This window comes from Cryptococcus neoformans, chromosome 5 (assembly GCF_000149385.1).
Source record: "Cryptococcus neoformans var. neoformans B-3501A chromosome 5, whole genome shotgun sequence".
In the NCBI taxonomy this organism is placed as follows: Eukaryota; Fungi; Basidiomycota; class Tremellomycetes; order Tremellales; family Cryptococcaceae; genus Cryptococcus; species Cryptococcus deneoformans.
In genome coordinates, this window is record NC_009181.1 from 586,008 (window position 1) to 606,007 (window position 20,000).

General features: G+C 47.5%; 8 protein-coding genes across 8 annotated transcripts in view; 4 read left to right on the top strand and 4 right to left on the bottom strand.

Moving 5' to 3' along the window:
- Window positions 1–961, top strand: part of CNBE2220 (hypothetical protein) — a gene marked incomplete at both ends in the record, with an annotated part of 2,232 nt that extends 1,271 nt beyond the window's left edge. Inside the window, 4 exons of the mRNA XM_770415.1 lie at window positions 1–175; window positions 217–373; window positions 426–506; window positions 569–961. The exon at window positions 1–175 is cut by the window's left edge and continues 124 nt beyond it. Coding sequence (XP_775508.1) covers window positions 1–175; window positions 217–373; window positions 426–506; window positions 569–961 — 806 coding nt within the window. The remainder of the gene's footprint in view (window positions 176–216; window positions 374–425; window positions 507–568) is intronic.
- A 131-nt stretch (window positions 962–1,092) lies between these two features.
- On the bottom strand, window positions 1,093–4,657 carry CNBE2230 (hypothetical protein; the record flags this gene model as incomplete). Its single annotated transcript, XM_770416.1, has 12 exons — window positions 1,093–1,887; window positions 2,127–2,332; window positions 2,402–2,489; window positions 2,551–2,618; window positions 2,676–2,718; window positions 2,776–2,835; window positions 2,887–3,037; window positions 3,101–3,343; window positions 3,394–3,475; window positions 3,674–4,184; window positions 4,239–4,569; window positions 4,629–4,657. The coding sequence occupies 12 exons, from the start codon at window positions 4,655–4,657 to the stop codon at window positions 1,093–1,095; spliced, it is 2,607 nt and encodes an 868-aa protein (XP_775509.1).
- Window positions 4,658–5,388: 731 nt separating this feature from the next.
- On the top strand, window positions 5,389–8,124 carry CNBE2240 (hypothetical protein; the record flags this gene model as incomplete). The annotated part of the gene is made up of 4 exons (XM_770417.1): window positions 5,389–5,503; window positions 5,565–6,144; window positions 6,198–7,003; window positions 7,055–8,124. The coding sequence occupies 4 exons, from the start codon at window positions 5,389–5,391 to the stop codon at window positions 8,122–8,124; spliced, it is 2,571 nt and encodes an 856-aa protein (XP_775510.1).
- A 1,366-nt stretch (window positions 8,125–9,490) lies between these two features.
- CNBE2250 (hypothetical protein) lies at window positions 9,491–12,042 on the bottom strand (the record flags this gene model as incomplete). Its single annotated transcript, XM_770418.1, has 3 exons — window positions 9,491–9,613; window positions 9,730–11,070; window positions 11,173–12,042. 3 exons carry the CDS (start codon window positions 12,040–12,042, stop codon window positions 9,491–9,493), a joined length of 2,334 nt encoding a protein of 777 aa, XP_775511.1.
- Window positions 12,043–13,424: 1,382 nt separating this feature from the next.
- On the top strand, window positions 13,425–15,712 carry CNBE2260 (hypothetical protein; the record flags this gene model as incomplete). The annotated part of the gene is made up of 8 exons (XM_770419.1): window positions 13,425–14,052; window positions 14,108–14,435; window positions 14,486–14,548; window positions 14,605–14,855; window positions 14,907–15,169; window positions 15,224–15,500; window positions 15,554–15,614; window positions 15,667–15,712. The coding sequence occupies 8 exons, from the start codon at window positions 13,425–13,427 to the stop codon at window positions 15,710–15,712; spliced, it is 1,917 nt and encodes a 638-aa protein (XP_775512.1).
- A 329-nt stretch (window positions 15,713–16,041) lies between these two features.
- On the bottom strand, window positions 16,042–16,635 carry CNBE2270 (hypothetical protein; the record flags this gene model as incomplete). The annotated part of the gene is made up of 3 exons (XM_770420.1): window positions 16,042–16,278; window positions 16,340–16,467; window positions 16,530–16,635. The coding sequence occupies 3 exons, from the start codon at window positions 16,633–16,635 to the stop codon at window positions 16,042–16,044; spliced, it is 471 nt and encodes a 156-aa protein (XP_775513.1).
- A 166-nt stretch (window positions 16,636–16,801) lies between these two features.
- Window positions 16,802–18,813, bottom strand: CNBE2280 (hypothetical protein; the record flags this gene model as incomplete). Its single annotated transcript, XM_770421.1, has 6 exons — window positions 16,802–16,821; window positions 16,898–16,906; window positions 16,966–18,400; window positions 18,464–18,563; window positions 18,641–18,732; window positions 18,784–18,813. The coding sequence occupies 6 exons, from the start codon at window positions 18,811–18,813 to the stop codon at window positions 16,802–16,804; spliced, it is 1,686 nt and encodes a 561-aa protein (XP_775514.1).
- Window positions 18,814–19,104: 291 nt separating this feature from the next.
- The window catches only part of CNBE2290 (hypothetical protein), a gene marked incomplete at both ends in the record, with an annotated part of 2,131 nt that continues 1,235 nt past the window's right edge, over window positions 19,105–20,000 (top strand). Inside the window, 4 exons of the mRNA XM_770422.1 lie at window positions 19,105–19,380; window positions 19,453–19,552; window positions 19,629–19,919; window positions 19,976–20,000. The exon at window positions 19,976–20,000 is cut by the window's right edge and continues 104 nt beyond it. Of these exons, the coding sequence (XP_775515.1) occupies window positions 19,105–19,380; window positions 19,453–19,552; window positions 19,629–19,919; window positions 19,976–20,000 (692 nt within the window). The remainder of the gene's footprint in view (window positions 19,381–19,452; window positions 19,553–19,628; window positions 19,920–19,975) is intronic.

The following is a 20,000-nucleotide window of genomic DNA, read 5'->3' on the forward strand; positions in this document are numbered from 1 at the left end:
CCGTCGATCCTCATCTACCCGATCCATTGCCACAAAGTCTCTTGGAAGACATGATGCCGGTTTTATGCGCCGCCCTCAGTGGAACGAGTATAGACGCTGGTGCAGTATGGCTATGGTGGATCGCTAACAGAGCTCTTGAGAGCAAGAAGGAAGGGGCACAAGTAGTTAATGTTGGGTATGATGAGATGACCATGTTGATCGAGGCGAGTTCAACAGGCATGCCGTGAACACTGCATGGGCTAACGATCCGCAGCTACTCGTACCATTGACCGCCCAACACCCCAACCCCGGCATGCGGCTGGCCCTATTCAAACTCATTGGGACCTTGATATCGTTGCTGTCAAGCAGAGACAAGGTCCTAGCCTTAAGACATGTACGTAGGCCCATTTGGCTTCCCGCTCTCCATCCTGATTAATCGTCGAAAGCTTTTGGAGCCTGAAAACCTCTTCGATACGGTTCGCATAGAGAGTATGTCCATATTACGAGAGGAAACAGCGAGTAACAATGTGTGTATCTGTCTCTTTCGCCGTCAAACGTAGATCTTTTTCATTGATACAATTACTTACAGGACCTTCTATCACCCGACCTTCTTGCTCAACTCGCACCCATCTTATTCCCTCCAGTGACTCTCAGCGACCCCGATTCACCATATAATCTCTCTCCCCCTGACCTTTTATCTTCACCTAATCCCTCTTGGTGGACAGAGGTAGCTCATTATATCTGGTTCTTGTCCACCCGTGACAGTGCCGACAGGTCAGGCGTGAGGAGTACCTACAGAGAGGATATAATTATGTGGCTTGATGCGGTCCGCTCGAAATTGAACGAGACTCTTAGCTACGTACAGGAGGAGAACGGGAATGTAAAGGAAGTGGCAGAAGTGCTCCCCGGTCATGGGGTGGGCTTTTTTTTGAATCGTTGGGCGGATGCGTTAGATAGAGCAAGAGTGGCGCTGGATGCATGATGCCCAATCATTTCATGTTACAATGTTTCACAGCACATGCATGGCGAATTTCAAAGACGAAATGCAACAGTAACATATGATCTAGTGAATGCGAGTATGTTTTATAATCGTAGCTTGATAGATAAAAATCTTCAAGAAACTTTCCCAGCCTGTCTCATTGCCAGCTTTATCCTTGATTTTAATGACAATGGTTTTCCCCACCTTTGAACATTTGGATTCTTTGCCTTCTGCAGCATGGTTGTCGTAACTATTTCAGGTACCTTTTGCAATGGCTCTTTGATCGACTGACCAGCAGCCATTGTAAGGACGGTTAAATCTTGTAACTTTGCCGACTGCACTTTCTCTTTTAAAGGCATCGTGGACAGAGATAGACCAGCGGATGCGGACAATCTTCTCTTCTTTGAGGGGATGCTTCGGTCAACCACGGCATCTGTTGCTGTGGCCGTTTGTAGATACTCCAGTGGTAAAATCTCAGTATCTGATTCGCGAACCATTCCCTCTCCTTTTGCCATCACGTCTCTCAATCGTTTGCTAGCCATTTTTGTATACTCCCATTTTACAACCTCTACCCTACCTCCAGATGACCTACGTAGGGGTGACAGCCGTGGCGTCAAAGGTTCATCTTTCACCCTACAGCCTGTTAAGTCGGCCTCTGATTTCGACCTTCTCTGCCCTTGCGATTTTGGACTAGGCGATGGAAAATCAGGTATGTCGGTAACGTTGAGATGACTTGCTGATCTCCAAGCCGCATCTATCGAGTCTTGAAAGCGAGGAGAATTTTGCCCATAGGATGATGCTGAAATACATTTGTAGCCTAGGGAAGAATGGGCCGTTGAAATCAAAGAAAGCGCAGAAAGAGCTTCGGTCCACTGGCGTTCACGGGGGTCGTAGATTTTTTGGAGCCTGGGCCACCGTAATTCGTAAAGCTACATATGCGTGTCAGATAAGGGCATTCGGTCATAAATAAGGAGAGACGGATACGTGCCTCTGAAGCCGGCAGTTTTTGGAATCCAGCACCCATGACTTCGACACACATAGGTTTCTCGAAGAGTATGGAAGGCGGCGTCATTCCCCTTTGTAATGAATACGTCCATGATAGACCGATTAACCGCTTTTCCATTGATTTTTAATGAGTTAAATTCTTTTCTCTCTTTTCGTGACTCACTCGCTTAAGAGCATCGTCCTTGTCAAACGGTTTGTTTTTCCATCTACCTAGTCGTATGTTCTCATTATACACCTCCAATTCATCCCTGCTACAGCCATAAGAAACACGAAATAGAATCTCAAAATGCGGAGTCTCGCAGCGAGATTTGACTCGTTCTGCGTTAGTGAGCACACCAACATAGAACGTGGTAAATACAGACGTATCCACTATTATGACTTGTATCAGCTTTTTCTCGCAGTCCTCCGATGGTCTATATGGAACAAAAAAGCGTGTACCTCGTAATTCTCGTGCCCGATCAATGTCCCAGCCTGCACCCAAAACGACCAAATCAATACAATCACCCAAGTTTGGAATGTAGTCTTTCTATCCAAGGACGCAGTGTTGAAGTCAGATCTTTACATGCAAGCAGCAAAGGTAGACATACCTTCAATTTTACCCATTGCCACCGCATGTTAATGTAGGTGGATTCGGCGGCTTTGAGAACTAAACCCTCTAGAAAAGTACAAGTTAAAACATGGTAAGATAACTACACGGATCTGGGTAGCCTACCTTCACGAAGGTTGTTGCTCTTCTTAAAGATAGCTTCCAGCTCCTGTGTGTGGATTTAGTCTAGAAAACAGAAAAACAGTCCTATTATTATGATACTCACATCCAAGGCATATTCCGGCCCATGTTGCAAGGAAATCTTGGTTCTTTCAGCCAGCTGACTCTACCCATCGTCAGTAGGGGGAGACGTCACTCTCAGGAGTTTCTGACTAACAAAGCCCGGTATAACCATGATGACGTCCTCTAGCAGCCTTCTTCGCTCTTCGTAAGTGTGGTTGAGCAGACCTTGACCGTTGATATGCAATATATCAAAGAAAACGAGGCACAGATGACGGCCTGAGATGCTCGGGAGACTTTTACCAGAGCTAGAAATTGTAAGGCGCTCTGTTGATATTCATATAAACAAGAGATAATAGAATCCGACCTACTATGCCCAGTTCATAGCTCCTGCCGAAACCCCAGCGTGTCCCAGCCACCAGAATTCCTCTATTCCTGGCCCACGATCTCCTTCTCTAGAGTTTTCATTGAAGGGTACAACTTCCGCCTCTAGAATAACAGATTTTTGAATCTTAGGTTGAGGACAAAAAGTAGTTGACTGTATTCTTTGCGACAGTAACCGGTGGATAGGAAGACTCGGATCCACAGGAAGATTGAGGGTGTGACATATGATACTACCAAAATTTAATTTAGGCATCTAGGAGCTTGAGGTAGTATCGCTTACGCATGAGTATTGAGCCTATCTTGAGTGCTATCTCTGATGGATTTGCTGAAAATTGTAATCTTGGGATATGGGTTTTGGACGTCTATATGTATTTGCAAACTAGAAACAGAATGAAACAATTAACGGTGGGAATAAAGAGGCTACGTCACTTACCGGTAGCCATCATACTTAGTCTCTGCCCAGATAGCTTTGGAAGGTTCTGCATACCTTGTTCCGGTGAATTCTTTCATGGTGTCTCGTATTGACCTGCCTTTCTTGCATTTTGGGATCTTTTTCAAACGGTGAGCTAGAGAAGCTACTTTGTAACACCATGCTAAGAACCTGGGACCTACTGCGACATTGACCCCTATGAGAGGCCCATGGCTCTTAGAGGGGTCCAATAGTGGGTTCCGTTCCAGAATATCCGCGCAAATGTCCACATTGCCATATCCACCATTATAGAGATCCCACATACGTCTATCCCAGCATATCATAGCGTCTCTTAAGCTCAATTGGCGAGGAGAATTTTTTGCGTTAATTCGTAATAAAGAGGTAGGATTCCGAATAGGTAGACATGGGATCGGATCCTGAAGGGGCCGCAGATCGCGCAAAATGATCTGCGTGAGAACAGAAAGAGCGTAGGGTGAAAGTTTCCAATCAAGATACAGAATGGTAAGGATTTTTCCAATTGGCCGGGGAGCATCAGGAAGTTGAGACAATTGGGAGAATGATGAAGAAGAGGCTAGCTCATCAAGCAAGTTGTCCAGCTCACGTATGGTCAAAAGAGATCTGTTATCGTCGTCGGATATCGACTATTTCCCGGATCAGATCTCCCTTAGGCCTCTCAAATATATTAGATGACGTACTCGATTTTTTACTAGTGCTTCTATATCACGACCTAAACAGCCTGTACCTGCATCACCTGTATCATCCCAGCGAATACTGTCCCATTGATTCAACGTTTTGGCGCCCAAAATTTTGGAAAGCTCCAGAGCAAGCTTTTGTTCCTTCAACCCATATCTCCTTCTGGATCCTATATGCGGAAACAGCAAACGGAATAAATGTTTCCCAGTATGAATGGGGAAGGGTTTACGTAGGTGGTTGAGCCATGAAGTAAATATTTTGTCAGGTGAATAAGGGCCGTTCGTCACTTGAGAGTTCGGTGGATTTCCAAAACGATATATAAGCTTAGCAAAGCTACAGAGCAAGCAGTCTTAAGCATTCGTCGATCAGCTGCCCTTCTTCCGCTTACTCACCTTTCAAATAAAATGTCCGTGGTTGACATGGGTTACTTTCTCGTCCGACGCGATGCAAGGACGCGGAATTGTGGGAGATAGAGTAGAAACGGTAGGCACATGAGCCTAGAAGAGAGATGTCCTCTACAGATAGGGACTGCTGTACGTAGATTATATTAGTTCCTTGCCGATGTTCTTTTTCCTTTCCGATTTATTATTATTAATGAGATTGTGGGATGGAAGTAAGGCATTTACGGATCGAGTGAGTTAACGAGGAGGCGTCTTGCATGCGAGAAGAAGGAAGCCGCCGCAAATAACAAAGTCGCGTCAACTGTTTCCTTTAATAGCCGGCAACGTGCAAACCTTGGGATCTCAAATCAAAAGACATGCTCGTTTTTGGGTTTGAGTGCAACGAACCCTTGGCAAGTTTTAGGAAGTGCCTGAAAGTAAGCTTAAATAGACAAAAGGGCAGCCCAATTTTTTTTTGAAACTGGGCCACACGCAGGCTTTAAGCTCCATAGAGGGATTGATAGCGGTGGGCTTCTGGTATCGGCATGCACGGACCGCACAGCTGGCCAACAATAAATAACTCGATAAACCACCAATTGCCGCTGCCATTCTTCGTCCACTTCCCTAAGCCATCGCTTAGTGTTCAAGTCCTCATCTCCTTCGGAAGCCTTTTCAAAACCTCCAACTGCGATCAGGGTTCATTAATCGCTATCTGCCTCCACTCCACCGCCCACGTTTATCCCAGTCACACTTCTCTGCGGCATCCCATCCCATGGCCTCCACACGAGAGTCAACGCCTCGACAGCCAGTCATTGAGCCTCGCGCTAAAAGAACGCATGCTAGACGTTCTTGCAGCATATGTAAGCTCCGTAAAAGCCGATGTGAACGTGAGTCCTATATACTGCATGCCCTACTTGAAATACATCTTTTGGCTCATGTTCATACCAGTGCCAGACCTTAATGTGCCATCCGGCCCAGATCCTTTACCGGAAGACAAAGCTTGCCACAGATGCAAAGTTCTGTCTCTCCCATGCGTTGTTGATGATAGCAACCGCAAGCAACGTAAACGGAAAGACCCGCCGGCCGGGAGTTCCGGTCTCTCTCAAGGGCAAGAGACCCCTGAAGCTGGTCCAAGTACGTCAAAGAGACAGGAGCCCATTCCAGCTGGTCCGAGCCATACGCTTGCTTCCAAGTTTACCATACCATCACAAAGTAGCATTCACGCGATTGATCACTCGCTAGACCTCCTTCCAGGGCTTTCCGTCTTCAATGGACAAGCGTTGGCTGAGGACCCGGTGGACAATTTTGAGAAGCTGAAAAGGGAGCTAGGGGCACGTGGCGTCGACAGAGAATCCGGAAACACATTAAGCATCAAGCTCCATGGCAGGCCCCTCGAGCTGACATGCGCAATGCTGAGGGTTGCTTATGGGAGAAAAGAAAAAAGAGGCAAGCGGATGAAGCTTGAAGATGACGAGATTGAGGTGGATGTCATAATTGATGAAGCTATGATGGCTCGTCTGGCTCCTGGGTATGTTCAATTTTATAAGTCGTCCGGGCAAATGTTCACCAACTTTAATACAGGGTATCTCAATTGATGACCTACCACCCCCATCTGGATGACCTGCCGACAATGTTTAACGAATATAGAAGGAATCCAGAGCCCACAATTGCACTCCTGATTGCTAGTGTCGCGTATCTTGCCAGTTCTGTGCTTCCACCGGACTCGACTATCATACATCTCCGCAACGAACTTACCCCCTTCATTTACCAGCGTCGTGATTTTTTGCTTCTCCACCACCCCCATACGTTTTTCGCGTTGCAAGTGCTTGAGTTATTCATCACCCATTGCCCTTTTGGTATATTACCCATACAGCCCGCCAACCTCCATACTTTAGGTGTTGCGAAAGGCGTAACAGCAGCGGCCAAAGATATCTCCAGTCAGCTTAACTTCGACAAACTGATTCACCAAATACTTGCGGGACCAGGCCTTCGTCATAGCTTTAATTGCGGAGATATCTGGCTTTGGCTGGCTCTTAATGCAGCCGAGGCCGCCGCAATGCTGGAAGAAAGTAACCCGCAGAAATCTATCCAGCTTGCTGAGGCTAGACGTATCACGGAATCATTCTTCAAGCTTACAGATGAAGGGGCTTGCCTCTGGCAAGAACGTTTGGGAAGGATGGAAATAACTGTGTTAGTGGGCAGGCTTGCTCTTTGCGATAAGATTGCCCGGCTTGAAGAAGTTTTGGATGGAATGGCGAGGATCAGGGGCGTCCTTGAACATAGCGCACGTGATCCGACTGTGGATCCTGTGAGGGGAATTCTAGCCGAGTTTGAAGAATACACAAAGAAGACTGATGAGATAGACAGGCGCCATGGGGCAATGATAGGTAAGTTCAGAACGGTCCCAATGAAGTTAGTGGCTAACAAAACGGATCAAGCCATGATGCAAGGATATTCCAAGAACATCGAAACTGGCTGGGTCACCTATCGTGCAATCCGTAGAAGGTATGAGTTTAGCAAGCTCCATGTCACTGGCCTTCGTGCTCTCATGGCAACTCACTTCCTCCCTGGGTCTCCATACGCTTATCCAGACCTTCCCTCTTTTGTTTCTCCTGCACATGCTGTTGCGTATGCCATCGGGCGAGCTTGTCACCCTCCTGACATTGTTCGCTTCATCGGTGGCACTTCCAATGCCGGGGGTGCCAGTCCGGCTGTGCAAGCTGTGTGGGAATGGGGTCATCGACGGAGAGTGAACATGGAACATAACCTGGTTGCCTGTGCCGAGCTTGCTCAAACATACGGATCCGATCTGACTGGCATGGTTTATACTTGCATTGTGCCGCTCCATGAGTGTATTTGCATAGCTGTCGAGTCGTCAAAGATCCTCATGGAAATGGAAGCCGGCACGATCCATATTCTCCGTTCTCATAATCAACTCTATAAGGCTGCTCGGCCGCGACCATGGCTTGAAATCATGAAGCAAGTATCCCAAACTATGCACAACGTCAGCATGATGATGCACGATGATGGATTGGGAGGCGAGACTTTGGCAAATGGTGCTAGTAATCTTATTGGCTCCATGGTTCGAGTTGCTGAGAAATGGGTGACTAGCGGTCAAGAAGAGGCTGCTCGACAAGGAACGGAGGAGATGGCCCTTGATCCTACCCAGGCGCACCAAGGATACGATAGCAACACGGATCCGCACGTCCACAACTCACATAGACAAAGCGGCGTTACCTCGCATCAACAGTATATGGATAAGTCTGATCGCTGGATGGCGGGTAACGGGCAATCATCCATCTCTCATCAGCAAGCGATGGCTACTCCTCCAATACATATAGATGCTGCCATCCTTAATTCTCCTGACCTATCGCATCACAACTATCACACGCCCCCCGTTCTCGGTCGGTTACCAATTACTACACAGCTTGATGGCCTCTTATCGGATATGTTTGGTTATTCCTGTAACCCCGCGCAGCCACCTCAGAACCAAGCGACGCCTCAATGACGTTTTGCTTTCACACATGAAGATGGCAGAGTTCAGTGTAACGCCAATTTTGTATACTGGGGCTTGGTTCGATTTTTCCATACATTTCAGTGGTCTTCGTACCATATCCTGTAATCTTATGGCGGAATAATCTTCCTAGATAAGCAAGCGTCCAATAACGTTGGCAGATAGAATAAGGTAGGTCCTTCCACGTAGGCTCTGAATGTCCTCTGCTGAAAGCCATATTAGGATATCAGCCGTTAGGTACTGTCACAATAGACATTTAACGCATACATAAAACCATCTTACATGGCAGTGTGGCATCACAATGATGTTGCAAATACCTGCACAACGGAGGCATTTACTATCGTTGTGGCCTGTACGATAGCATTAAGCAACCCCCATCACGTCTTCTTTCATGCAATGATCTTCCCCAGATGTCGTCCAACGAATGTCAGCGCTTTTATTATTTCATATCCTATTTACTATACCACTCCTTTTCACGTTGACAGAGTCTCACAATGCTGGACTTGGATCAGTTCGCGAAAGACCGGCGACACAAAAACTCACCAAGGATCAAGCCATTAACGAGTGTGATATCAAATCGATTGGAGTTGATCACAATCTATGCTCGAAACAGACGTGGGACCATGCATGACCCAAGTATAAATGACCATGGAGTCAGGGCCAGATCTCCTAGAGGATCCTAAAAAAAAGGTAGGCCAAGCAAGGACCATTGCCTGCCGCCGCATTTAGTCAGCTCTTCGAACTCTAATAGATCTTGGGGGGAGGAGCAAAGCGCCCACCACTGCAGCGAGTGCGTCGAGATATTTCCTGCAAATGCCGATTGGAATATTATGTCCTCGGCGAGCTGCATCGTAAGAAGCTGGATTTTGAATTTCACATTAATCAAGTGATCGAGAAGGTAAAAACGCCCGAGAAGGATAATGACTACTATATTTTGGACTCTGAAAGAAACCCACCCAGCATTGTCAAGTATTCACACCACTTCGTATACAAGATAGAAATGTATGTTCTTCGTATGCCATCTTTACCCGTCCTCTAATTCATCGTTCACATTCGAACACCACTTTCTAGATTCAGCACCGCACTGGTTGATACGTCCCCGGTTCATGAAGAGTTTCGCACACACAGTACTGCATGGCCAACTAACCATATGAATATGGCACTCTATTATCACCTAATCAATTACGTTTCTCCCCCTGTCGATTTCTATTTTTCTCACTCAGAACGCCAAGGATTTTCAAGTGATACGTCCTCCAAACTCGGCGATGGTGGGTAGTTTGGCCTCACTTCTCTTAATGGAGAATCTCTCTCTTCCTCCAATACATCTCTTTGCTTGACCTCAGTTGATGGACCATTACTACTATTGACAGGGATTGGGGGAAAATGTGACGGTATTATGGGAGTTGACGGGCTCGACGGTATCACAGGACTGTCGGGAGGTGGTATCATCGTTGAGCTTTCTCTGTTTGAAAGGGGTGGCTGCCTTTCAGGGGAGGCCGGCGTAATGTTAATGTTCTCTAAGTTTTCAGGGATTGTTCCTACCTGCAGAGGTCTCTGGATGGCCCTGGGATCAAGTAGTATCTGCACTGCACGACGAACATCATAGTTGAGGGGTATACCTTTCGGAAGTTTCCCTTCACCAATCTCCCCTGATTTACTTTCATCAACCAAGTAAATCTCTCCCAAGGCCTTTGAAGCTAGTTCTGACATGATCTCTACTGTCTGTTCACGCGAAGAGCCACTGGCAAGATACTGACGGCCTTCCTGAGCTAAGCGCCTGTCCAATTCGAGCACAAACCCTTGAGCAGCATGAGCATCCGTCACCGACACAAATAGTTTCAGTCGTGAAGGGCGATCGTAAAAATAACGACTTGATTGACAACTTTTCTCTAGCTCTTGCAGCAGGCCGAAACTAGGTTCAAGGACAAGATCGACAGTAGCACCGACCTGGTTCTTTGGCAGATAGGACAAGAGCAGAACTTCGAGAGCTGGAAATCCGCCAATGCGAAGAAATTTGTGAGGGTCTGCGATGTGTATTGGAATGTAACCGCCGAGGTCAAGTGACCTTACGAAATCGTGTGCTCTCTGATCTTGCACAATGTCAGTGCTCCTACTGTATTGAATCTTCTCGCCGCTATAAGACCAAGCGATCCAGAAAGTTACAGAGTTAAAAGTAGAGTTTTCGGCTGTGATAGTACTTTTATCCCAGGCATACTGTCTGATGGATTGAAAACATATTTCGCCTGGGGCCAGTCTTGATAATGCCTTTCGCACATTACGGGTAGGTTTCCTCAAGGCAGATGGGATCCGGTCGTTAATATCAGCAGTTAGCTCCAAGACACGGGGCACTCTTGTGACAAGCTGCCGCTGCGCAACACTTGCTTCGGGCTTTGGTTTATCTAGGTTTGCAGAATTGACCCCATTCAGAGTCCAGCCTGGTCGGAATATCAGCCTTCTGCGGACGAATGGGTCTCGGTATATCATGTCGTCTTTAGTCTTATCGAATATTTTTGCAAGCTCGAGGTGGACGGTCCTGAAAGCTTTCGCCGACTCGTCTATTCTATCGGTCCAACCTTCAGCAATATCATCAACGGAAGACTGAGGTCCTCCAGGTAAGAATACAGTCAGATCGAGGCGGTAACCTTCCCCTTCTCTCATAGCTTGAGCTCTCATTGCAAGCCCTGACAAGTCAAGACCTACAAAAAGCCTTTGGGTCATGTTGAGTCTTCCAAGATACTCCATCCATCCCAGCATTTGCGCCACGGGTCCAAGTTTATCATGCGAAGCCATCTGAACAGGTTCGTCACATATACCCATCCTCTCGCTGTAATGCTTGCACCGGAAGGTATCGCAATACCAAGCAAGCACCAGCTTGTATGGGTACAGAGGATCATCTTTATCAACCCCGATACTTTCGACGAATTTGCTATAAGAGCGCTTCTTGTCCAGGGATGGAGCCATACTGGCACGTCTAGTCATAGTGTCTGCAAGCAGAACGATGTTATCGAAGCTTATATGCTTCCCAAATCGTTTTGCCATCACCATCGCAACTGCAGGGACTGGCCCAAGATGTTCGTCCCACTCGTCTTGCAGAGCTTTGACCCAGAGAGAATCCCTTGGCGTTGCCATACTTATCTCTTCCGCTTGCTCCATGGCGTCCAGCAACTCTTCGTCCAGCTTGCCTTTTCTACGTAACTCTTTCGCGGCCCACTCCGCCGGATTAACGAGGATTTTTTGATGGCTTTCCCACTTTTCCTTCCTCTTTACTGGGGAATTTTCAAAGGTACCCTCTTTGGTCTGGTCTGTCACACCCACATAGTCCTCCCATTTTCGAACATGTTTTGTAACCTCATGAGGTGATAGGCCTTCGTAATCTACCCAGTGGATACGATTGCCCTTAGCGGTATTAGGCGAGGGGGGAAGAGAGTCATCGGAGCCTCGTCTGCGGATGATGCTCTTGGCTGGGCTTGCTGAACGAAGATCGGGTATAGGCGACAGAAGAGGGGGCGAAGATGGTTGTAACCACTCGGGCTTCTCTTTTATTCTCTTGGTCTTCTCGCTTTTCGATTTCTTGGATTTCGAACTGGTTTTGTCCCGCTTCTTTTTGAATTTTCGGTTCCCATCGTACCTGACCGGCTGCGATGAATCGCTTGATGTTGCTGATGAAGCAGTTTGACCATCTGACTTCTCTTTCGGCTTCCTTCTTTTACGATCCTTGTCCTTTGTATGATTTGATAGCGATGCGTCTGGATGACTTTCATTGCTCGAAGACTGTTTTGCCTTGTTCTTACCGTTTCCTTTGCCGAAGAAGAATATGTATAAGACTAGGATGAGGAAGAGAACGACAACGAGTGATTGTGCCGATTTGGCAGATGTTCGGATAGCTACACGAGATGAGTGTACCTCGACCATTTTTCGACCTTTTCACCCATTTAAAAATAGCAGACGGAACAAATAAAGCGTAAGATGCATGGCTTCACATGCAGTTCGCATAGATGGCTTCCATAAATGACTTCCCAGTGAGCCTTGTCAGTGCTGTGAAAGAATGAAAGGATTTCTTCGACATAATAGCTCTCTGGGTATCTTGAGAAAGGAGGCACAGTTTGCGATCGGCAGTGAAAGGGGCGGAATTAAATGGTGGAAGACATAATTTCGCTAGGGTCTGTTAGATACAGCTGTGGTTGAACATGGACAGAGATGAGGCTCTCATTGCGGACGGACGAAGAAGAGATTGATACGTCCACCCCCTCCTGCGAAAGAGGCGCTCAGGGCGGCGGCCACTCTCATTAGCCGGATGGCGGCTGTCGGTTGGATCCGAGATTCGGCCGAATGTTCGGCACTCAGCGCTTGTGGCTTTATTTTTGTCTTCTCTTCATTTTTTATCAACTGACTCTGTTGCTGATGACGGTTGTTGATTAATCACTGCTGGCGATTGTACGATTGTCTCTTCTTGCTCGGCGTCTTCGGCATTCTCAGCGCTTAATTCGGCCATCAAAATTGTTGGGCTGAAGTCCTTCCTACCGGGGATACTCTGTGATCGTACTTCGTAACTTTACGCACTACAGCACTGCAAGCAGCGAACAGTTCGTCGTTCAGCAGTATACTGGCCTGCTGTCCTGTTGCTTGTTGCACTTTTTATCATATTTATTATTATTTGATGTTCAGACCAGCGTTAATCACGACGCTGTACGAGGAACGAAGGCCAAACTTTGAGGCTTGGCGACCACGATGCAGGGTTCTTCATGGTCCACGGGTTTGAATGAGCACATGAACACGGATCCGCAATTCATAGAGGTACGGCATATGATGAACATCATTGGAACAGGCACGCACGGTGGGATAAGGAAAACGGGATATACACAGCGCTTATACCGTATGCGAACGAAGTATCGTGAAGAATGATGAATGCCCAAGACAAGAAAGCCAAATAAGCCAAAGATAAGGGAGTGTTCGGAACAATTTTAAAGAAATGCTGCGGAGGACCGTTCTTTTTCGGGGGATTTCACGGTCCATGCAAATTTCAACAAACACAGGCTGCGGTGCATTGTCACGAGGCTGGGAAGAAGGAGAGTCTGGGGCCGAAGTCGTGATGCTGGTGTTGGATGCTTGGGCACTGTACGAGGTGAAATGCGATCGGAGAGGAGATAAACAAAAACAATTATAGAGCGGGATTTAGGACGAGGTCCGTTTCTTAAAGTCTTGGCATGCTTTCCAGTCTCCTTTATACACTACGTTCTTTTCCCACCTCCTTCTTTTCCTTTTTTCTCTCCTCTCTCTTCTCAATCCTCTAGAACATGCCACATCCCCTCCGCTTCGACTCATCCCGCTCATCAGCAAGCTCTAGCGAAAGCGACTCACACGAATCATCCGCCTCCTCCTATAGTCTTCCGAGGTACACCGAAAAACCACGGCAGTACAGCTTCACTCAGAGAGCGTCGGCGAAACTCAAAAATGCCCTCCGCCCAAGTCGTCGCTCTTCCCTACCGTTTGCGTATGTAGCAAGGCGAAGAACAACGCAGCTCGCCTTGGCTGCTGGGCTACTTATTCTCGGTGCTCTGTTGTTGAGCGAATTCAGATATCATAATGAGAGGCAACAGTTGTGGAACAAGGAGCTTGCACTGCAGGAATGGGAGGTGAGGCATTCAGGCGATAGGGAAGTTAATCTCTTTGCTTTTAGAGCAGATTACGAATCCAAGAGACGAGAAGAGATGTATGCTGAGAGGAAACGAAGGGTTGACTCTGGAAGTCTTGACAAGGAGCAGTTGTGGACGGCACAAGAAGATGAAACATTGCAACGGGAAGTCAATGACAAATGGCCTAGCTGGTGGGGAAACCCAGACGTCGTTGGACAAAGCCCGTTTGATCACCGTCCGGCTTTGTTGCCTCCTAGAAAAGAGAAGAGACGTTTGCTCATGCTGACCGGTGAGTGCTCTTCCCAACAAACAAAACTCCGGAGGTGCTTATTATATCTCTGCAGATTACAAAGACTACCTTGAACGTATGAATACCCATACCTACGAGATTGTAGATGCTGCGCTGCGGCATCCACACCTGATTGTCGACGTTTGGGGTCCCGGATGGGCAGGCTACAACAAATCAATCCCCCTTTCTGCCAATATTCGCAAGCGAGCGCACAGAGTGTCGCAGTTGGAGAAGAGCAAGGTTGAATTCGAGAAGAAACAGAGGAAGAAGAGAGAGAATCTTGCGGAAGGGGCAGAACAGGAAGTGTGGCAGAGGCCAGACTGGTTGGACGTTGTGCCCGATAAGTGCAGTGATGTCCGATATGATGTTGTCTTGACCATCTCGTCAGTTATCGTTTTGTATTCAGCAAATAATAAAGCTAACAACCACACAGGAATATCTACAAGGAGACCGATCCTCATCTGGACTTTTTGGATTGTGGTGCGCTCATGGTCCAGTAAGTTTAACATTGTCGTTACTGTTCCTTTTAAGCTCACTTTCCTAATCTCAAAGGCAACTCGGTGATTGCCACTCTCTCCGCTGTGCATACGAGTGGTACCCCCAATCCAATAACATCACTCTCTCCAAATATGGCTTTGAACTCTTAGAGTTGTTCGACTACCACAACGTCAAGGCGAAATACCCCGATTGGGAAATGGGTTTGTTCGGCCACAGCCCTGATACTGGTAATGAATGGGACTTTTGGCCAGTAACTTGGAGCGAAAAGACTAGCGACGCAAGGATTTTTGGCTTTGACGGTAGTTGTAAGTGCCAACCTTTGAATATGGTTGTGTTTTGCTAAACAAGTTCCCCAGTCTATCCTATCCGAACAACGGTGACGAATCATCTTCGCGAAGTCGGCAATAAGGAGCTAGAAACCTTGATTTCTCGCCATCCTCATCCAGGCTATACTGTCTCCGTACCTCAAGAAGCTCGTGACAATCCACTTGAAACATACGAGCAGAATCACCAATACTATACTACACATTTGAAGTTGAGAGAAGACTTTGCCAAGGGAATGAGGGAGTCCAAAATCTGTGTCTTTGACGCCAGTCTGGAGAGAAAAATGATCCGCAAGGTAGGTCTTTGCATTTAGCTAGTTAATTGAACTTTGACTGATTGAGCTTTCCAGTACGCCCAAGCTTTCCTCTCTGGTTGCGTAGTCGCCGCCGATATCCCCACCGAACACGAATCGGCCCTTTCCAAATTTGTCATTCCTCTCAAGGCCACATGGTCTATTGAGCAGATCAATGCTGCTATTCAGTACTACATCGACAGGCCAGAAGTGTTGCAACAGATGGCAGTTGACGGTTTTGTCTACGCAAGACAGCATTTGACGACGACAAACAAGATTAGCCACATTCTCGAAATGGCAGACCATTATCGAGAGGGCTCTAGAGGATACGAATGTCAGTGTCGCTGGTATCTGCTGCCATGTATGAAATTAACTTGTTTTCTCTAGTCCCATACGGTTTCTCTATGAAATGTAGGGCGTATTGGAGTGACGAGAATGGATATAGACCGTAAGCGAATGTTCTGTTCCTCAATGGAGTGTTGCCTAACCATTCATGTTAGACCTTGGTGTAGAAACACTCAAGGTTATAGAGGCCTTGAGGCATAAGGTTCCGTCAATCATTATCAAGAATATCTTTTATAGGCATTGTTTACTGCGGCATACTTCCCTAGTTAGAAACCCGTTTTCAATCGGCGAATTGAGGTTTTATCTGGTATATCCTTGTATTTTTACTCTTTGGTCGTTCATTCAGGTATTTTATTATTCATTCTATCATGACATACTCGTCCTTCAACGAGTTTCGATCCCACGACCGTTGTAGCAATATATCATTTACAGAGTAATCGCCATGAATCTTATTCATCAGTTCTACAACAGAATCTGAGATATTACATTTGGCATTATATCAAATAAGAAATGTAACGCTACAACCTTTCCTAGGCTGTACTTCTTCTATCCAGCCTCCTATTTATTCCACCGAGCAATGTCTTGATAATCAACCCGGCACTCATATCTTCCCCATTGAAAAGAACGGTATCCACCATGTCTCTTATGCCGTGCTCCGAACTGAGTTCATCGTCAAGTTCCTGCAATGCCTCACGCGCTTCTGGATCGTTGCCGATCTGGAGGAATTGGATGCCGACTTGGGAAAGGGGATATTGGCCGCGGTCAAGCTGTTCGAGACCCATTCGCGTTAAGTTTCTTAAACCTGTGTTCAAATGTCGGCAGACTTACACGACGGGCAATAGCGACGATCACGCTTTCCGGATCATCAGTGGGAGCTAAGTCCAGCAGTTGCGAGCGCGTGAGTGAAGGATTAACAGCGAGTTGGCGTAGGCGAGCAGAGATAGGGTGCACAAAGACTTGGTAAGCATCAACGGCTCATAAGACGAGCGTCATATATTTGGTTTTAATCAAAACTTACCCCCGTCTGTGACTACGATGAGATTCATCGGCTTGACTTCCTCTCCTGTATGTTGGGATGCTTCAAGACGAGACATGTAGTCTCTAAGGATAGCTTCTAGTCTCATACCAGTTCTAAGGAACACCAATAAGCACATCAACATGCTCCTTCGCGGCTTTATGACACTACGCACGGTGTGATTCCTCGGGGTCCTAATCCCGCAAACAATCCTTCGACATCCTCCGACGATCTCAACTCTTTGCCCACGCGTTTGTTATTGAGGAAATAAACGTCTATGCCGTCGTCGTCATATCTAGAAGCAAGGTCGGCTACTTCCATGATTGCTTGGCATGCTTGATTCCAACGCTGCTCCTTTTTCATGGAAGAGCTATCATCAACTGTGATGGGCAGTCAGCTTCCGCGCAGCATAATGTGTGAGAGTGGTGAATGCATTTACCAAGGAAAACAGTGTCAAATTCGCGCAGCATCTCAAGCGGGTCCTCGCCCTGTGTAGGAGGCACGTATGTAGACTTTCTTTTATTAGGCCGCCTCGGAAGCAAAGGGGGAGCCGCGAAATCACCATCGACAGTGGAAGAATCGGGTTGCTGGGAGGAAGATGCTGTTTGTGAAGAGTACACTGGCGGGCCAGGGGTTTGCGATACAGTGGGAGACGAAAGACGTGGCGAAACAGGTGCACGGGGTAATGGCCTTGGCGATGGTGAAGTTTGGTTTTGGGTGGGTAAAGGGCTTTGAGCCGGTGGGGTAGGGACACGGAGATGAGGAGGGGGAGCCCCAGGCGGGGGAGCATAAATGGGTTGTGAGATGTATGATGTATGGGTGGATCCCGGGCTTCCGTGAGCAGAAAGTTGGTTGAACCCATTTGCACTTGCTTGAGCTGGCGTTGAAGTTGTGTTATCTAGATGAGTAGATGACCCATTGGCATCGGAAGTTCCCATCTCGGTTTGAGACAAGAAAGGGTTTTTGCTCTGCATGACAAGTCCAGTCTTGGAAGGAACGAGCGGTTGCTGGTTTAAACCACTTGGACCATCGTCGTCAAGGATTGAGCTCTGGTTGTGAGGTGCACGGTTTGATGAAGATGCCTGTTCCGAATTTGAAAATGTAAGATCCTCGAGATCACCCACGAGACCCATCAGGTCGGCGTTGGGCTGCTGAGATGAATTGGAAGCTTGTTCGTACGTGGCAGCCTCGTTCTCATCCACTACTGACAGGCGATTCTGTCCGGATTGAGTATTGGTAGATGTTCCAGGTCCGGTGGAAGACCCGACACCGATTGACTCAGCTTCGGCAAGGCTTAGCCTCATCACTTCTTCAAGCTCCTGCTGCTCACGCCATGCAAGGCTAGCACGTTTAGCTTCATCCAACTGTGATTCCTCCCAGATCTGGGCCATTTGGGGATCAGACGGAGGATTGGAATCGGCGATTGATGGCCGTGTTGGTTCATGATTTGGCGGAGATGATGGATGAGGGGAAACAGGGGCAGGATTGCTAGTAGTTTGAGGAGTGGAAGGTGAAGGTACGGTAGGAGGTTCGACATTCGTCTCGGCTGCCAAACGTTCCTGCAAAATCCTGGTAGCTTCTGGTTCGGGATCTTGACTGCTGTATGGCGGCGGAGGCAACTCGTCCCCATCTTCAGGATTCCTAACCACCGGCGGCCTGGCGGACTGGGAGGGAGCAGACGCGCGCCTAGTGGTATTGGTTGTTGTCTGAACCCGCAGACTACCGGGCCTGGGATCACTAGGACGGTTGGGCGATTGTGTAGTTGATGCACGTTGCAGAGAATTGGGCGGATTGATACGCAACGAGATGATTCTAGACTTGGGCAGTCCTCGTTCCGTCCGAACTTCAACGAAAGATTGCGCAAACTGCGGGTACTGATAACGTTCACGACGCTGTCATCAGTGACGGTGCGATAAAATAAATGTATATTCACGCACAGCTCTTTCCAGCGGTTCGAGCTTCTGACTGATCTCGAGTTTGGTTCTTCCGTGGGAGTGTTTGACGTCAATGTATGATCGGATTACCTGTTTAACGAATCTGCAGCACACCACATGCCATCCTCGGTCAATGTTCCATTCGTACGGGCGTTTTTCCAGGCCAAAATGCCAACTTACTCTGGGTCGCGGGTGAGTTGGGTGTTCATGAAGGCCCATTCGACGTTGCTGGCGGCATACATTGGCTCTAGACGATACCTGAATGTCCGGCCCTTTGGAGATGTGTGAGTTATGGGGCTGAGGTCGGGGTTGTGTATGCTTACCTGCTGGGCGGTGTACGGGTAGTAGGCCATAGCTGGGGATGGGCGATGGGCGTGGGAGTGGCAGCGGGAGTGGTGGATTGGAAAAAGGCGACCGGGGAAGATGGATGCAGTGTCATGGCCGCCGAGCTCCGTCAACAGCACAATCAATCCTATTCAATTACAAATAGCCAATTACAAATTCACCCTAATCAAGATACTCGAGACTACATTACGTAACATATACATCGTCCATAAATTTCAATGACAAGGAGAGAGCAAACGAGCACCGGCACTAATGCAAGCAAGCGTTGTGGCTCTTAGAACACACTCGCTACAAACATCATGTCCTACAAGCTCACTTCGGCTGCCCCTTTGTCCATCTCTTCCTCTTCCTCTGTCTCCTCGGACGACAGCGACGAAAGATGCTCAGACTGGGCTTCTTCGTTTGGCGACGCTCGTCAGACAAAGTCTCTCTTTGATGACACTGTCCTCTCCACCCAAGAGCTTGCTTTGCAGTACGATCGAGATAATTGGGATTTTGACTTGAAGGAGGTCTGTGAGAAGCTTGGATTGGACATGTTTGGCAGAATCAGGTTGATCAACTTGATCAGAAATGCTGTAAGTTGACTACTAACTGCAGAACCGCCTTTTCCCAAAAGAAAATCAAAAGCTTAGATGCAATTTGTATAGGGTTTGGACAAGGATCAGATCTCGGCGCTCAAGGCCGATGATCCTCTCTTGAAGGATGACAATCTTCTTATCCCTGTGATCCCCGATGACCCTCTTTTGCGTGAGTCGACTACATGTTAAAAAATTGGCCTCGTAAAAAAAAGGGAAGAAAAAAGGAAAACTAATTCACTGTGTAGAATATGACTTTGACGACTTTTGGTCCGACGATGACGAGCCGCCCCAAGCTTCTTCTGCTGGCCCTTCAAACGACGCCCAATCTCCCGAATCTCAAAAAGTGACACTTCTCGAAGCCGAGTTGGAAAAGGCGAGAAAAGACCTTGCAGCGATGCAGTTGTTGGTCACCAAGACTATTGGATTGGAGGACGACGAGTCCATGGAGAGACAAGTCAAGGTGGATGGGAAAGGAAAGGGCAAGGCGGTTGCAAGGGATGATGACACGCATTATTTTCATTCTTACGAGGAGAATGGTGAGGATTGTCCCTGCCCTTCTTTCAGAGATATATTTTCGCTAATACGCCATTAGACATTCACGAGATCATGCTCAAGGA